The sequence below is a fragment of the Siniperca chuatsi genome, linkage group LG5 (genome assembly GCF_020085105.1).
Source record: "Siniperca chuatsi isolate FFG_IHB_CAS linkage group LG5, ASM2008510v1, whole genome shotgun sequence".
Lineage (NCBI taxonomy): Eukaryota > Metazoa > Chordata > Actinopteri > Centrarchiformes > Sinipercidae > Siniperca > Siniperca chuatsi.
In genome coordinates this window covers 30162757-30180848 of record NC_058046.1, presented here as the reverse complement: position 1 = coordinate 30180848, position 18092 = coordinate 30162757, and the positions used below count along the sequence as shown (strand labels likewise).

General features: G+C 43.6%; 1 protein-coding gene across 28 annotated transcripts in view; it reads right to left on the bottom strand.

Moving 5' to 3' along the window:
• LOC122875719 (voltage-dependent N-type calcium channel subunit alpha-1B-like) overlaps window positions 1-18092 on the bottom strand; it is a 291644-nt gene that overhangs the window by 163806 nt on the left and 109746 nt on the right. For all 28 annotated transcript variants that reach the window (XM_044195130.1, XM_044195131.1, XM_044195143.1 and 25 more), the window contains one exon: window positions 9601-9704. In XM_044195130.1, the coding sequence (XP_044051065.1) occupies window positions 9601-9704 (104 nt within the window). The remainder of the gene's footprint in view (window positions 1-9600; window positions 9705-18092) is intronic.

The following is an 18092-nucleotide window of genomic DNA, read 5'->3' as shown; positions in this document are numbered from 1 at the left end:
ACATGTACAAACTGAGATCGATCGGATAGATAGGATTTAAACCAGCTTAGTGCGGTTTAATGCCAATTACATGTTCCAGTCTCTGTAATAGGATGTGATGGTCAATGGTGTCGAACGCAGCACTAAGATCTAACAAGACAAGTACAGAGACAAGTCCATTGTCTGATGCAATTAAAAGGTCATTTGTAATTTTCACCAGTGCTGTCTCTGTGCTATGATGCACTCTAAACCCTGATTGAAAATCCTCAAATAAACTATTGTTATATATAAAGTCACACAACTGATTGGCGACTGCTTTCTCAAGGATCTTAGAAAGAAAGGGAAGGTTAGTTATAGGTCTATAGTTGGCTAAAACCCCAGGATCAAGAGTGTGCTTTTTAAGAAGCAGTTTAATTACAGCTAAAGGATTGTGGTACATAGCCTGTTAATAAAGACAGATTGATCATATCCAGTAAAAAGGTGCTAATTAAGGGTAAGACGTCTTTAAGCAGCCTAGTTGGAATGGGGTCTAAGAGACAGGTTGATGTCTTAGATTCATCGTCGAAGTCAGCTGAAGAAGGTTGACAGGAGCAAAGCAGCCAAAACACACATCAGGCTCTACAGCTGTTTCCAAGGTTCCTGTGTTTGAAGACAAGTCGGCACCGGTTAAAGGCAGGACCTGATGAATTTTTTCTCTAATAGTTAAAATTTTATCATTAAAGAAGCTCATGAAGTCATTGCTACTGAGAGCTATAGGAATACATGGTTCAATAGAGCTGTGATTCTCTGTCAGCCTGGCTACAGTACTGAAAAGAAACCTTGCGTTGTTTTTATTTTCCTCTATTAATGATGAGTAGTAAGTTGCTCTGGCATTATGGAGGGCCTTCCTGTATGTTTTAAGACTATCTTGCCAGACTAAACGGGATACTTCACGGTTGTTGGGATGCCATTTCCTTTCAAGTTTTCGTGATGTTTGCTTTAATTTGCAGGTTTGGGTTATACCATGGAGCTAACTTTCTTTGTTTTATTATCTTCTTTTTTAGAGGAGCAATAGAATCGAGTGTCGTTCGCAGTGAGCCTGCAGCGTTATTAACTAGATGGTCAATTTGTGAGGGGCTGAAATTAATATTGGAGTCCTCTGTTATATTGAGACATAACATTGAATTAAATGCAGATGGGATCGCTTCCTTGAATCTAGCCACAGCAATATCAGAAAGACATCTAGAGTAAGAATTTTTGCCTAATGGTGTGTAGTCCAGTAATAGCAGTTCAAAAGTTATTAAATAATGGTCCGATAAAGAAGGATTCTGTGGAAAGACTAATAAATGTTCAATTTCAATGCCATATACCAGAACAAGGTCGAGGGTGTGGTTAAAACAGTGAGTGGATTCATGTACACTCTGACAAAAGCCAATTGAATCTAATAATGAGATAAACGCAGTACCAAGGCTATCATTTTCAATGTCCACATGAATAGTGAAATCACCTACAATAACCACTTTATCTGTTTTAAGAACTAAACTTGATAAAAACTCTAAGAATTCAGATAAAAACTCAGATAAAGAATAAGGACCAGGAGCGCAATACACTATAACAAATAGAATTGGCTGTTGTATTTTCCAGGTTGGGTGAGAAAGACAAGGCTTTCGAATTAGTTATAATTTAGTTTAGGTTTAGGGTTGATTAATAGGCTTGAGTCGAAGATGGCTGCAACTCCACCTGAGTATTAATATGACTGGGCGGAGTAGATTAATTTATTTATAACATATTCTTCATGACCCAGCCAGGTTTCAGTAAGACAAATTAAGTCAATATGATACTCTGATATTAAATCGTACAGCTTTAGATGACAGAGATCTGATTCTGAGTCCACATTTAATTAGCCTATTTTGTTGTGCTATTTCAGCGTTTTTGTTTAGGTTTTTATTTATAACTCCTCTTCTGTTAACTTTAGATTTTATTAATTTAAGTGGTCGGGGGGCAGACACCGGAGTTTTGGGTGGGTAACTGCTCTGGAAGCGCAGAGAAGTGTGTAGGACTGCAACTCTGCCTCCTGGTCTGAACTCTGAGTTGTCATGGTTTTGGTCCACTGATAAACTTGGCCAGATTTCTGGATATAAGAGCTGCTCCATCCAAAGTGGGATGAATGCCGTCTCTTCTAATCAGACCAGGTCTCCCCCAAAAAGTCTGCCAATTATCTACAAAGCCCACATCGTTTGCTGGACACCACCTCGACAGCCAGCGGCGGAATGAAGACATGCGATTAAACATGTCATCACTGGTCAGGTTTGGCAGGGGCCCTGAGAAAACTACGGAGTCCGACATTGTCTTTGCATATGTACACACCAACTCAACATTAACTTTAGTGACCTCCGATTGGCGTAATCAGGAGTCGTTACCACAGACGTGAATAACAATCTTACTGTATTTACGTTTATCCTTAGCCAGCAGTTTTAAATAGGATTCAACATTGCCCGCTCTGGCCCCAGGAATACATTTGACTATGGTCGTTGGTGTCGCTAACTTCACGTTTCTCAAAATAAAGCTGCCAATAATCAGAGTTGGTTTCTCAGCGGGTGTGTCGCTGAGTGGGGAGAACTTGTTAGAAACGTGAACAGGTTGGTGGTGAACCGTGGGCTTCTGCTTAGGGCTATGCTTCCTTCGGACAGTCACCCAGCCTCCCTGGTTTCCCGGCTAACAGGAGCTACCTCTGGTCAGTCCGCACCAGCTACTAGGGGCTAGCTAACTACAGAAGCTAATGGTTGAGTTCCCATGGTGCGGAACCGTGTTTTCAATTCACTAAGCCTCACCTCCAACGCTAATGTACCATTATCACTAAAGGAGTCAGAGGAATAGCTAAACATTTGACACACCGAGCAAGAGAGAGCAGGAGAGTGAGAGGGAGAGAGAGAAGCCATCACTAGCTGCTAAGCTAAAGAACGCAAAATTATATATATATACATATATACATATATATAATAGCTTGTAAACTGCGGGATTAGCGAGAAAGTCGTTAAAAGAAGTAGAGAGCTATGAGTGCTTGAGCAGAACTAGTGTAAGTTTATAGCAGATAGTTAATCGCTATAATGAACAATTATTATTGAACGAAATTAACTGTGATGAGCTAGAGCAGCAGAAATACACTAGTAGTAGTAAAACACAAACACTGGTGACTGGAAATGACACATTATGCTTGCCAAGGAGGTTTTGATATATTGTTCTAAACACATAATAAAACACAAATACTAACACCTTCTGACCAATCACTATGACTATTATAACAGTAACAAGACTAACTGAGGAGAACTGATCCAATTAGTGCCCAATTAGTGTAAATAGTGCCAATTAGTGTAAATATTGGTGGATGTTTGTCAGACTTCTGTAGAAGAAATTTTCTTCCAGTTCTGGCAGTCCTTCAATGTCCTTGCTGTACGTTATATTATAAAACTGCTCAGGGGTCTCATTTATAAAACAGCGCCTAGGATCATTACTAAAACTGTGCGTACACACAAAAGCCAAAAATGGTGTGCGGCAAAAAAATATTCAAATTTATAAATTCTTGCATACACCTTCATAAACCACAGTCCACCTCATATACCGCCCTCCACACACATTCAGCCATAAATGGTCAATGCAAAGCACCACATGAATATTGATGCATATAAATGAGCTTGCTTAGGTGAATCATGGCAACAACAACTGAGAGAGAAAAACGATTTCTGAAATCGAGGTGCTTGTGAGGTCGAGATTATAAAGGACATATTGTTTGATGTCCACAGCAGGGGTCACAAACAAAGGAAAATGCAGCAAGTTTAACAGAATTATATTATTTTCGAAAGGGGCTTTAGGCAGAAAGATAAACATTATGTATTGTTGATCATATTAAACACACACCTGTCAGCTATTTCCCGCTGTAACAGCTGGTTACCAGAAACCTCAGAGTGGTTAGTAGCCTACTTGTATTTGTACCGGATGGCGTGGGTCCGGGTCGGGTTGGTCTGTCTAATGTTGGACCCAGTTCAGCACATAGATGCAAGAGAACGGCTCTAGGGAATCAAAACCAGCGTAGGCCTATTTGCTAGTCATCATCATGGGCCAGGAAATCCTTGTTCCTTCATAATCCTTCCATTTGCGTTGTCCTCTGCAGTTCCAGCACACCCATTGTACAGCATTACGCACTGCAGTATTTATATGTTTACAGCAATCAAACTAATTACGTCACACCTTGCCAAAATGATCATGTCAATCAGTGGTATCCACCACCCTGGGATATCATTTGAAGGTGAAAGTTTGACAGGTGAACAAATTTTGTTATGCTGGGCCTGCATTATGTAGCGATTGTGCGAGGGCTGTCACTAGCTTTATTTCCAGACTTTGCTAATTTACACAATCCATATGTGCATTTAGTGAAGATGTGCCGGATGAGTCGAGGTGAGAAGGCAGAGTGTGTGTGCGCCACCTCAGTGTCTCCAGTACACTCTGTGTGCCTCTGTGTCGTGTTCACTGTAGCAATTTTACACACAAAAACTATATAACAACTAAAATTGTACTTTGTGATATATGCACAGTATTCGAAGATATTATTAAAAACTACTGACGCTTTGTTCTGCAATTCTTTAATGCTATTTCATGTACTACAACTGATGATGATTTCATCACTTACAGTCTCGCCCTATCCTCTGCGCAGTGAGGGTGGGGAATGTGATGGTGAGATAGCGCTGATGAAATACTGAGCAGATTTTATTTAAGATTTGAGTTGGCTTATATCTTTTACAATTGACAGGTGCTTAAGGGATAGTTATGGCTCACTACAAGCACAAGTACAAATAACATTGCTGGTTTGAATGTTTATGATAATGTGGATGTATAATTAACGTTGTGCTCATACAACGGTTATAAATGAGAACCCAGATATTTGCCAAAATGCAGGCGCAAGGTGATCACAAGCAGCAGATATCAAACTACACAATGCAACAACTTCCCACTTCTGGTGTGGACAGGAACTTAAAAAACTAAATTATGGAGTTGGAGCACTTCCTTGTTGCTGAAAAGCATAAGGTCAGTATTGGTGGTTTGCCTAATGATGATCAGAAATTAGACATTGTTTACCCTACTTATTATTTACTACTACATAAGTGAGTGTATACAGACTTTGCACTTACCTCCTCATAATATATTGCTATTTTCCCTAGATTTATTGCCATAAATTAAGTTCTGTTAATAATAACTTTAAAAAAAATAAAATAACTTTATTTAATTAACACCTTTAAAAACAGAGTTTACAAAGTGCTTTGACAAACAAGGCAAAGCAGAAACAGGATACCCAGGAGGCAGTATAACAGCAGAAAGCCAAACAGAAATGCCAAACAAAGCATGCCAAAATCAAGGTAAAATTAAGACAAGAAGACAAGATAAAAAACAATTAAAAACATGACAATGGAAATAAAAAGAAATGGAAACAATAAAAGCAATAAAGAGACGATAAAAAGACGACATCACCTAAAAGCAAGTCTATAAAGATGAGTTTTAAGAAGTGATTTAAAAAAAGTCACCTATTCTGCAAGCCTTATCTTCTCAGGCAGGTTGTTCCAAAGCTGAGGGGCCCTGATGGTAAAAGCACAGTCACCTTTAGATTTATCCTCAACTTTGGAACAGCCAGAAGGGGATCCACCTGAGGATCTAAGGCTGCGAGCTGGCTCATATGGGATCAACATTTACATTATGTATCTTGGGACCAGATCCACATATGCTTTAAAAGTGATCAGCAAAATCTTAAAATCAATTCTAAAACAAACAGGGAGCCAAAGGAGAGTAGCCAGGATTGGAGTGATGTGATGTCGTCTGTTAAAAGCAGTGAGAAGCCTAGCTGCTACATTCTGAACTAGATGGATGCAAGAGAGTGACTTTTGGTTTATGCCAGAAAGGAGGGAGTTACAGTAGTCAAGTCGATAGAAGATGAATGCGTGAATTACTTTTTCCAGGTCAGAGTGTGAGAACATTGGTTTGATTCTGGAGATGGTTGTTATTTGGAGGAAGCAGGACTGGATAACTTTTTTGATTGGTGGTTTAAAGCTTAGATCAGAATCAAATAGTACACCCAAATTTCTGGCAGTGGGCTTCAGATTTGCAGACAGGGGACCAAGGCCACTCTTAATGAGACATAAGGATTGGGGGATTGAATAATATGATTTCTGATTTTGAGTTACTGAGTTGAAGAAAATTTTGTGCCATCCAACAGTTGACATCATTGAGACAGTCTAGGCTTATTGGGCATCAGGCCTCAGGGGAAGGTATATCTGTGTGTCATCTGTGTAGCCATGAAAAGAGACGTTGTGACGCTAAATAATTTGGCCAAGTGGAAGCATGTAGATAGAAAAAAAATTGGACCTAAAATTGAACCTTGTGGTACACCATAGGCAATGTGAGTTATAGAGGAGGTGTAGTTACTTATGATGACCGCATAGGTTCTTTCTAAAAGGTAAGAATAAATCCAACTAAGTGCAGTGTCCTGAATGCCAACCCAGGTTTTAAGGCAGTCAATTAAAATGGCACGATCTACTGTGTCAAAAGCTGCATTAGGGTCTAAAAGAATTAAAATTGCGCTATCCCTCATTGGCTCCTAAAAGGAGGTCATTGGTTACCTTGAGGAGGGCACTTTATGACACATAAAAGCTAAAAGCTGGGTTGAAACCCCTTTTACTAAAACTTTTAATAAGAACGGAAGTTTAGAAATTGCCATAAAATTGTTAAGAACAGAAGGATCACTTTCAGTTTTCTTTAAAAGGGGATAGACCACAGCATGTTTAAAAGCAGATGGAAAAATTCCTCTTGCTAAGGAGCTATTAATAACCAATAAAATAATGGGCCCAACTGTGTCAATAGCTTCTTTAAGAAACTTAGTGGGAATAATATCAAGGCTGCACACGGTTGATTTCATGTGGGATTTGATTTCAGATGAAAAGGACAGCGATACAAGTTCAAAATTGCTAAAATAATAAGAATGTCCCTACTGCCATATAAACAACCAATCCTCTAAACCATACGACTACATAGGTCGTTTGTTCCTACCCTCTAATACAACTCACAGGAGTGTTTCCAATATTAGCGCCCCTACTGGTGACAGGTAAGTATGGGTTGTAAGGTGAGGATGGGCTGTAAGTAGCCTATGTTACGTAAATCATGTGACATAAGTCACGTGACGTTAAACACCTGGTTAATGTTGTGAAACGTAGTTTGGGTAGGTTTAGGCAACAAAACTACTTGGTTAGGCTTAGGAAAAGATCATGGTTTGGGTTAAAATAAGTATGTTACGTAAGTCACGTGACTAACGTATATTAACTGACGTAAGTCCTGTACGTAACATTATGTAACTTAAAACTTTAAATAAGTCAATGCTGACTTTTGGTTTCACACAGGACATGAACCCCGTTCTCCTGGGTGAAAGTCCTGTGTTCTTGACATCCACCTCACCACCAGAAGCAGACTGTCTCGCGCCTTATACTACGTCACCTGACTTCCTCCTATGCTCCTGTCATAATTACTACGACCACTAGAGGTCACATCCTACAATAAACGTAAACATGGGTCGTAATAAGCTGCTTGTACAGACGACCTAAATGGATGTTTTTCTGGTGAGGACAGTCTCCATGTGGGGGGATAATCTGTTGCATTATATCGTTGACTGTATTTGTAAAAAAAATTTTAAACTTCTCACACAAATCTTGTGAGGCGTCAAAAAATGACAGGGGTAGGGGGTGAAGTCTGAGTTTATTACATTAAATAAAATTCTGGGGTTAGAGTGATTTGCTCAAATGAAATTAGAGAAGAAGGATGTTCTTGTTTCTTTAACTGCCATTTGATTCAATTGCATCTTTCCAAAGCTCATAAGAAACATGTAAACCTGTTTATTTTCCATCTTTGTTCTTTTTTCCTACAGTCTCTCTTTATTCCTAGGTGGATAATTTAGTCAGAGCTAGGGTGTTCTGTTTGACTTTTTGTCTTTGCAGGGGGCAACAGAGTCAAGGATAGTCGGACAGATGTCATTAAAAAGGGAGACCAGCTCAGAAAACTTGCTAGCAGATGTAGAGTTAAAAACCCTACTTGTGCCATTATCCCATATAAAATGGGATAATATGTGAAATGGGAGTGCATTTAAAAACCTTTCCATAAATAACAGCAACCCCCCTTCCCCCGCCTGACAGCCGGGGTTGAAGGAGGTGTGTAAATTAGAGGGGGTTACTTCAATGAGAGGACTCAAGTCTCCCTGGAGACGTACTCTTTATAATATTATAAGTACAGTCTAGACCTGCTCTATAGGAAAAGTGCAATGAGATAACTTCTGGTATGAATTGGCACTATAAAAAAAAATGAATTGAATTGAATTGGGGGGGTTAGCCGATAGCATTTGGCTACCCCGCTTGTTGGGATGGATCCCGTCTCTACTGAACAGAGAGGGACAATCCCAGAACAAGTTAAAATTGTCAATAAAACCCATGTTGTGAGTCCTGCTGGCAGACTGGAGCCAGGTGTGCAGGTTGAGGAGTCTGGTAAAATGGACAGCTCCGCGACCAAGAGTGGGGATAGGGCATGATATAAAAACAGACTTTCTACAGCTCTTTAAAACGTCAAAAAGGAGGTTAAAATTGTTTTTGGTGTGCTCAGACTCCTGGTGGGTGTCATTTGTCCCCACATGAACTACAATTCTTTTACTTAAACTTAAAACAGCGAGTTAAAAGTAATCCAATGATCGATAAAAGAATAGTGTTAAAAAAATAGATTTTACTTGGTTGAGTGGCGTCCATGGTGCAATTTCCTGTAAGCGGTTTTGGTCGATCACCAAACAGTGTCCATAAGACACGATCAATAGGTCTGATCTCTAAAATCTTTAGCCCAGTTAAAAACAGCAGCAAAAATAGGCAGGATCAGAAGACATGATTTAAAATGATGGGTGAATACCAACTTAAAACAGGATAAAATGCAAGGAACAGAGGTCCTGTCAGACATTGACCACAGCGACACATGCACACATTCCGTTATATTCAAGCCCTTGCCAAACGAGTTCACACAATGCTGATTAAGCATGGTATCACCAGGTAAATCTCTCTGTATTTCTCAGTATATCGGAGTTTATAAATCTGATGTCTGTGGCGACATTCCAGTGCTGGCGTACCGGTAGTGATACGTTTTACGTCAACCAGCAATGATTAGTTTTACAGAGATAAAGGGGGGAGCAACCGTAGCGACATAGTAGGCTACAGCATTTAGGAGTATGACGGAAAAACCTAAGAAGTGTCCAAGAAAAGTTTCTGATGCTCCAGATAAAAAAGAATCTCGACCTAGGCATACACAAAATCCTTATGAGCATATGGCATTTACCCACAGAGAATTATCCACTGCCTGCAAGCAACACCCCCATACCAACACAGCCTCTTACTATAGGCAGACAGCTAAATAAATATGGGAAAATATCAAAGCAAAGGCTTCTCATTTTGTTTTATCTTGAGCAAAGGCAGCCATCACATGACCAAACGGGTCTAGTTAAGAGTGGGGTAAATCTTGGTATAATGGAAAGAGCATCTCTTGAAAAGCATCGCTCAGGTCATCCTCACAGTTTGTACTCACCCTGACAGCACACCTAGCACCAGGTTGAGCATGAAGAAGGAACCGATGATGATGAGGGGAATGAAGTACAGCCAGTTCCACGTGTTCCCTGAAGCATCGTTAGCCTAAACACATAAACACGCAGAGACAAAGAATAGGACTGTTAATACTATTGTGTTGTTACACTTAAAGGATAAGGCTGGTGTCTGTAAACAAATCCCATAAAAAGACCAAAACCAATGATGTGTTAGTCCATCTTTCAATGCTTTCTTTCTTCCGTACTCTGTCTGTGGCTCTCAACTCCAAGCCCTTTGGTTCCCACTGAAGACAAAAATCTTACATGCCATAAAACAGCTCACAAATATATAGTTTCATTTTTGAAAAAGTCTCAGCAATTTCCTAAAACAGATGGCCAGTGTAGTTTTTAGCAAACGTTATTCAAAGAGGAGGAAATAGTGCATTTATTGGGGACTATTTTCATTGGCAAATTAATACAGAGTTAGTGGTATAGTGCGTATTTGGGCCAGCAGGACAGTGTGTGTGGGATTTAGTTGAAATAAACTATAGTGTGTGTTCATGGCAATGAAGGAACATGTTGTCCAGTGCAATGGTGTGGCTCAATGTGTGTGATTTTAATTAGGTTATTGTTTTTGTTCTTGTTATTAGGGGTCCAAGCAGCGTAGCTCAAGGTAGCACTGTAACAATCAAGTTTACACTTTTTGCAATTATCTCAGTCAAAATTCTTTCATCTATTTGATCTCCCAATAGATCTGCATCTTTGCTCCAATTGTCTTATGCTCTAAAAATGTCACATTCTGCGACCTTTTCTCAATTTTCTGAAAGTCCTATTTTTGCACACATTGAGATATCAACCTCAAATTTGAGACACATGTTTCCATCCATCCATCCATCCATCCATCTTCTTCCGCTTATCCGAGGCCGGGTCGCGGGGGCAGCAGTCTAAGCAGGGACTCCCAGACTTCCTTCGCCCCAGACACTTCCTCCAGCTCCTCCGGGGGGATCCCGAGGCGTTCCCAGGCCAGCCGAGAGACATAGTCCCTCCAGCGTGTCCTGGGTCTTCCCCGGGGCCGCCTCCCGGTGGGACATGCCCAGAACACCTCCCGAGGGAGGCGTCCAGGAGGCATCCGGATCAGATGCCCTAGCCACCTCAGCTGGCTCCTCTCGACGTGGAGGAGCAGCGGCTCTACTCCGAGCTCCCCCCGTGTGACTGAGCTCCTCACCCTATCTCTAAGGGAGCGCCCAGCCACTCGGCGGAGGAAGCCCATTTCGGCGCTTGTATCCGCGATCTTGTCCTTTCGGTCACTACCCAAAGCTCATGACCATAGGTGAGGGCAGGAGCGTAGATTGACCGGTAAATCGAGAGCTTTGTCTTTCGACTCAGCTCCTTCTTTACCACAACGGTCCGATACAGCGCCCGCATCACTGCAGACGCTGCACCGATCCGCCTGTCAATCTCACACTCCATCCGTCCCTCACTCGTGAACAAGACCCCGAGATACTTAAACTCCTCCACTTGGGGCAAGGACTCCCCACCCACGCGAAGAGAGCAAACCACCTTTTTCCGGTCAAGAACCATGGCCTCAGATTTGGAAGAGCTGATTCTCATCCCAGCTGCTTCACACTCGGCTGCAAACCGTCCCAGTGCATGCTGCAGGTCCTGGTTTGAAGAAGCCATCAGAACGACATCATCTGCAAACAGCAGAGATGAGATCCTGTGGTTCCCAAACCGGACACCCTCCGGCCCCTGACTGCGCCTAGAAATTCTGTCCATATAAATTATGAACAGAACCGGTGACAAAGGGCAGCCCTGGCGGAGTCCAACATGCACCGGGAACAGGTCTGACTTACTGCCGGCAATGCGAACACAGCTCCTGCTCCGGTTATACAGGGACCGGACAGCCCTTAGCAAAGGGCCCCGGACCCCATACTCCCAGAGCACTCCCCACAAAGCGCCCCGGGGCACACGGTCGAATGCCTTCTCCAGATCCACAAAGCACATGTGGACTGGTTGGGCAAACTCCCATGAACCCTCGAGCACCCGATGGAGAGTATAGAGCTGGTCCAGTGTTCCACGACCGGGACGAAAACCACTCTGCTCCTCCTGAATCCGAGGTTCGACTATCGGACGAATTCTCCTCTCCAGTACCCTGGAATAGACCTTACCGGGGAGGCTGAGAAGTGTGATCCCTCTGTGATTGGAACACACCCTCCGGTCCCCCTTCTTATACAGAGGGACCACCACCCCGGTCTGCCAGTCCAGAGGCACTGTCCCAGACCGCCACGCGATGTTGCAGAGACGTGTCAGCCAAGACAGTCCCACAACATCCAGAGACTTAAGATACTCAGGACGGATCTCATCCACCCCGAAGCCTTGCCACCAAGGAGCTTGCCAACAACCTCAGTGACTTCGGCCAGGGTGATGGATGAGTCCGCCTCCGGGTCCCCAGCCTCCGCTTCCTCTTCGGAAGACGTGACAGCGGGATTGAGGAGATCCTCAAAGTATTCCTTCCACCGTCCGACAACATCCCCAGTCGAGGTCAACAGCTCTCCACCCGCACCGTACAAGGTGTTGGTGAAGAACTGCTTCCCCCTCCTGAGCCGTCGGACGGTTTGCCAGAATTTCTTTGAGGCCGACCGATAGTCCTCCTCCATGGCCTCTCCGAACCTCTCCCAGTCCTGAGTTTTTGCCTCTGTGACCGCACGGGGCTGCAGCACGCTTAGCCTGCCGGTACCTGTCAGCTGCCTCGGGAGTCCCACGAGCCAACAAGGCCCGATAGGACTCCTTCTTCAGCCTGACGGCATCCCTTACTTCCGGCGCCCACCACCGTGTTCGGGGATTGCCGCGCGACAGGCACCAGAAACCTTGCGACCACAGCTACGAGCCGCGCATCGACAAATGGAGGTGGAAAACATGGTCCACTCGGACTCAATGTCCCCAACCTCCCGGGATCTGGGAGAAGTTCTCCGGAGGTGTGAGTTGTAGACCCTGCTGACAGAGGGCTCCGCCAGACGCTCCAGCAGACCCTCACGATACGCTTGGGCCTGCCAAGTCTGTCCGGCTTCCTCCCCGCCAGCGGATCCAACTCACCACCAGGTGGTGATCGGTTGACAGCTCCGCCCCTCTCTTCACCCGAGTGTCCAAGACACGCGGCGGAGGTCAGATGATACGACAACAAAGTCGATCATCGACCTCCGCCTAGGGGTGTCCTGGTGCCACGTGCACTGATGGACACCCTTGTGCTTGAACATGGTGTTAGTTATGGACAAACTGTAACTAGCACAGAAGTCCAACAACTGAACACCGCTCGGGTTCAGATCAGGGGCCGTTCCTTCCGATTACCCCTCTCCAGGTGTCACTGTCGTTGCCCACGTGGGCGTTGAAGTCCCCCAGTAGAACAACGGAGTCCCCGGGTGGTGCACTGTCTAGTACCCCTCCCAGGGACTCCAAGAAGGCCTGGTACTCTGCACTGCTGTTCGGCCCGTAGGCCGCCACAACAGTGAGAGACCTGTCCCCCACCCGGAGGCGGAGGGACGCGACCCTCTCGCTCACTGGGGTAAACTCCAACACGTGACGGCTGAGCTGTGGGGCTATGAGCAGGCCCACACCAGCCCGCCGCCTCCCCGCCCGGCAACGCCAGAGAAATGGAGCGTCCAGCCCCTCTCGAGGAGACGGGTTCCAGAGCCCAGGCTGTGCGTGGAGGCGAGGCCGACTATATCTAGCCGGTAACGCTCAACCTCCCGCACAAGCTCAGGCTCCTTCCCCCCCAGCGAAGTGACATTCCATGTCCCTAGAGCCAGTTTCTGTGTCCGGAGATCTGGTCGCCGGCCCCTGCCTTCGACTGCCGCCCAGATCTCTCTGCACCGGCCCCTTACGGATCCTCCTGCGGGTGGTGGGTCCACGGGAGGACGGCCCCACGTCGCTCCTTCGGGCTGTGCCCGGCCGGGCCCCGTGTGGAAAGGCCCGGCCACCAGGCGCTCGCCGTCGGGCACCCACCCCAGGCCTGGCTCCAGGGTGGGGCCCCGGTAGCGCCAATCCGGGCGACGTAACTGGCCTTGATTTTAAATAATCCATAAGGGTCTTCTGAATGGTTTCACTTGTGAGTTTTCACTTAGCTTACATCTTAAAGCGTGTTGCACTGCACCTCTAGCAGGCGCCACTAACGCGAAAAGTTTATATGTTGTAATCAGCTACATCGATTTGTATTAAATTCTGTTTGCACGGACTAGGTTCATGACTCAGTTGATGCTTAAAATTTGGTAATGATTACTTAAAGTGGGAGTGACTTAATACAACAAATGTAAATTTCTGTACATTTCACATTCCAAACTTCAAAAAAAATCTACATAAATCATCCGTACGACTGACAGAGCTGAATTTTTTTTTTTAATTGTGACAAAAGTTTGCCTCACTGCAACCTATGGTCAATTCAGAAGTTCGAGATGATATCGCCACAAGTCTTCACTCAAATGCTACCAAAATCAACACAGACATTCTTTAGATACTAGATATCACATGCTTTGAATGGTGTTCAGATTGTCAAATTGTGAGTCTGCAGTGACATTCAGTGTCTTGCTGTAATTAGTACTGTATGCACAACATTTTCTTTTTTGCTCAGTTTTTGATCTACTGTCACCAAATTATTTGACAATACACCCAAAACCAGCAGAATGAGGTGTGATTTTTTTCTGCATTTTATCACCAACATTTTGACTGTAAGTGTTTTAAGTTTAAACAGACAAAAATACCCCAGTCTGGCATATATGATGTCATTGCCTCAGAAGGTGAAAAGGTGTGTGGAAATTACATCTCACCAGTGGTGCATTCAATAAGTCACCTTCTCTGAGGATACAAAGGTCCAGGGATTGAAACCCCAGGTGGCTAAGCCCTACTTGCCAACAATGTGGCAATTCATGCATGTGGTGTGTTTTCAAGTGCTCATTGATGTCATATTAATTTCCAAAACTGCCTGTTGTACTTGGACCCCGTGAAAATGTCTCATTATTTTCTCTAATAAAAAGTGTTTGTGCAGCAAAAAACGTAAGACTGAGAAACACAAAAATTGACAGGTGGGTTGCTCAGTCCACCCATTACTTAGGCACATATAATGACACCTCAAAGTGACACTGTAATAATAAAGTTTATGTTTTCACATTTATCTCGAAAACATCTTGGCCTAGAGTCAAAATTATTTCATCATTTTAATCTCTCAAGTCATCTGCGTCTTTGCTCCCCTGGTCTTCTACTACTAAAAATGTACTTGGGCTATCAACAAAGTTAAAAGAGCCAAAAAACAGGACAAAAGTGTAACAGAACCAAGAAGGAACTGTGTCTCCATTCCTTATGTATCTGGACTGTCTGAAAAACTACAAAGGATCTTTAGACAGCACGATGTTCCTGTTTTCTTTAAACCAGGCAACACTTTAAGACAGAAACTCGTTCACCCTAAGGACAAGTTACCCCCACAGAAACATATCTATATATTAATCTATGACACTTATTGTCTTCTCACTACATCTAAAACAGTGTGTCCACAGAGAAGAGTTCATCATTCATTTGCAATAAAATGGATAAAAATGTTTTTTTAATGATGAAAAAGAGCTTGTTTTATCAAAAGCAACACTTAATATCAGAGCAAGGTTGTTTTTCAATGACACATGTGTGTTTCATAAGATTTCAAAGTTGTGTCACCACTCTTTGTCAACACCATCAGACATTCATTAAAATGTAATAAAATCAGGCAATATCAGGGGCAGCTGTAACTCTGAAGGACCCCTTGCCACATTCCACCTCTGCAGAGTGCATCAATGTCAGACAGGCTCTGGTAAGTTTTGGAATATTTTTATTTTTATATTTCTCTCCTGATCCACAATGTTCTAATGAAATAATTCAACAAAAGAAAACAGAGTGCAGAGCTGTTTCAGAGATCTCATGTAAAATATAAGAACCTTCTCTTGTCAGGGATGATTCTTAAAAAATACCGGCTCCTATAAAAAATTAGGTGATTTGGTCTGACATACAAAATGCTAAAGCAAAAGGAATCCAAAGTCAGGCCCACTTACCTTCAAACAATGACACAAACAGTCCAAAACCTGTTTTGTAATTCTGCATGTATGACCACTGACAAACAAGACAATTACACAAAATAAGAAAAAGCATCAGAGAATGGTCTGCTCAGATGCAATGATTAACCTCCACCAAGCAACACCCAGATATTTGTCTGAGTTATTCATCTTTCTGCGCTCTTCGCCCCTTCTATATCACAGCACCCAAGCCATCTGATCAAAAGACTTGTCAGTGCCAATACCATGAAAATGCAAAGATGATGCTTAAGGTTTTCAGAGAACATGGGGTTACTCAGAGTAGCAAGCTCGATGATAGTTTTGAGCTTGTTTGTTGCTCTCCTCCAAGTGAAGCATGTCTCCTGCACGTTTGTACTCGCTGTCTTCACAAAACACACCTATTGCAGCAATCAATGTTGAGTGACAGCAGTAGGAACGGGTAAGGGACCAAGTGGCAGGCAAATCTCACCACAACACTAAACTTGTGAAGCATACTGGCACCATAGCAGAACTCATACGGCTGTATAAACACCTGTTGCGCAATGAGACAACAACAACACGTGTTTGGTTAAAAATCAGTCCAGAGAGTACAGGAAGATGACAGACAACTGTGATGAAAACAGTGTAATTGTGCATGTTGACTTCGCAGAAGCATGGAAATGCAAATTTAGCTCTGACAATCATGCCTCCCCCAACTCAATTTGCACACTGGCATGTACTACACAAAAGATGAAAAGGCTGGCTTTTGCACTGTGTCTGAATCCAAGCATCAGGATGCTGCCACCATTTGGGCATACATGGATCCTGTCCTCAAAACAATAAGAGAGACAAGTTTCCTGGTGCTCACACCATCCACTTTTGGTCTGATGGCCCTAGCAAACAATATAAAAGCGAGAAGAATTTCTTTCTTCTATGTGATATCCCTTCCAGATTTGCTTTCCAAAGAGCGACTTGGAACTTCTTTGCCACTTCTCATGGCAAGAGAGCACCAGACGGAATCAGAGGGAATGATGTTGGAAGTGGGAAAATATTCTATGACATGGTGGGGAAAAGTCTTACCAACATCCAACTCTTTTATGTCAAAGATGAAGAAATGACGTGCTATGATGAACTCATTCAACCCATGAAACCTGTGCCCGGAACACAAAAGGTTCATCAGGTTATTCCTGAGGGGAAGATCTCTTGCAGATCATTGTCCTGCTTTTGCTGTGAACCGAAGATTTATCAGTGTTTCACTCCAGCCATGTTTGACCTCAATGAGCATGTAAAGGTGATGAATTTGAAAAGGCATGCTGCTACAAGGTGGTAGCAGTGCTTCTGCTCAACACAAGAAAAAAGGACCTGTTACCATGCTAATGAAGGAAATGGAGAAGGACAGCCACTAAGTTCCCAAGGGAGTTCACACAAAGATAGTGGCAGATCACATTAACAGTGGAGACTGGCTTGCTGTGATATATGACAAGAACTGGTGGTTGGCAAAAGTCATCACTATAGATACAAATCACCAAGATGTAAAGGTGGAATTCTTCCATTCTAGTGGGCCAAGCACTCATTTTCATCCAAAACAAGGAACAAAGGATGTGTGCTTCATTCCAGTCCAAAAGATCCTGGTGAAGCTGACTGAGCCATCGTCTCCGATATATTTCACCTCTCACCTGAGGTTATGGACTATATTGCCACGTCAACCACAACGGCTTTCCTCTGCTCTTTGTCCACCACCACGATGTCTGGTTGGTTCGCCATTACCATTCTGTCAGTCTGAATCTGGAAGTCCCACAGGATCTTGGCTCGGTCATTCTCTACCACCTTTGAAGGTGTTTCCCACTTTGACCTCGGGGTTTCCAGTCCATACTCTGTGCAGATGTTCCTGTACACTATGCCAGCCACTTGGTTATGGCACTCCATGTATGCTTTCCCTGCCAGCATCTTACACCCTGCAGTTATGTGCTGGATTGTCTCAGGGGCCTCTTTGCACAGCCTATACCTTGTGTCTTGTCTAGTGTGGTAGATCTGGGCCTCTATTGCTCTGGTGCTCAGGGCCTGCTCCTGTGCAGCCATGATGAGTGCCTCTGTGCTGTCATTCAGTCCAGCCCGCTCTAGCCATTGGTAGGATTTCTTGATATCAGCCACTTCAGTTATGTTACAGTGGTACATCCCATGTAGGGGTTTATCCTCCCATGATGGTCCCTACTTAATTATTTTTCCTGCGTCAATTGTTTGGTCCCTCCCACATTTACCAGGTGGTCTTTTTATTGGTCTTTTTACAACCATCACAAGTCCTGATTCTTGTTGTCTTGCCATGGTGGATTTGGCTATATTTGCAACAATATCACTGACAATATTTTTTGCAGCAGATGTCAGGTGGGGCTTGGCTAAACTTAGATCGCATTTGAATATAGGCATAGCCATTCTGAAGAGACTGCGAAACATAC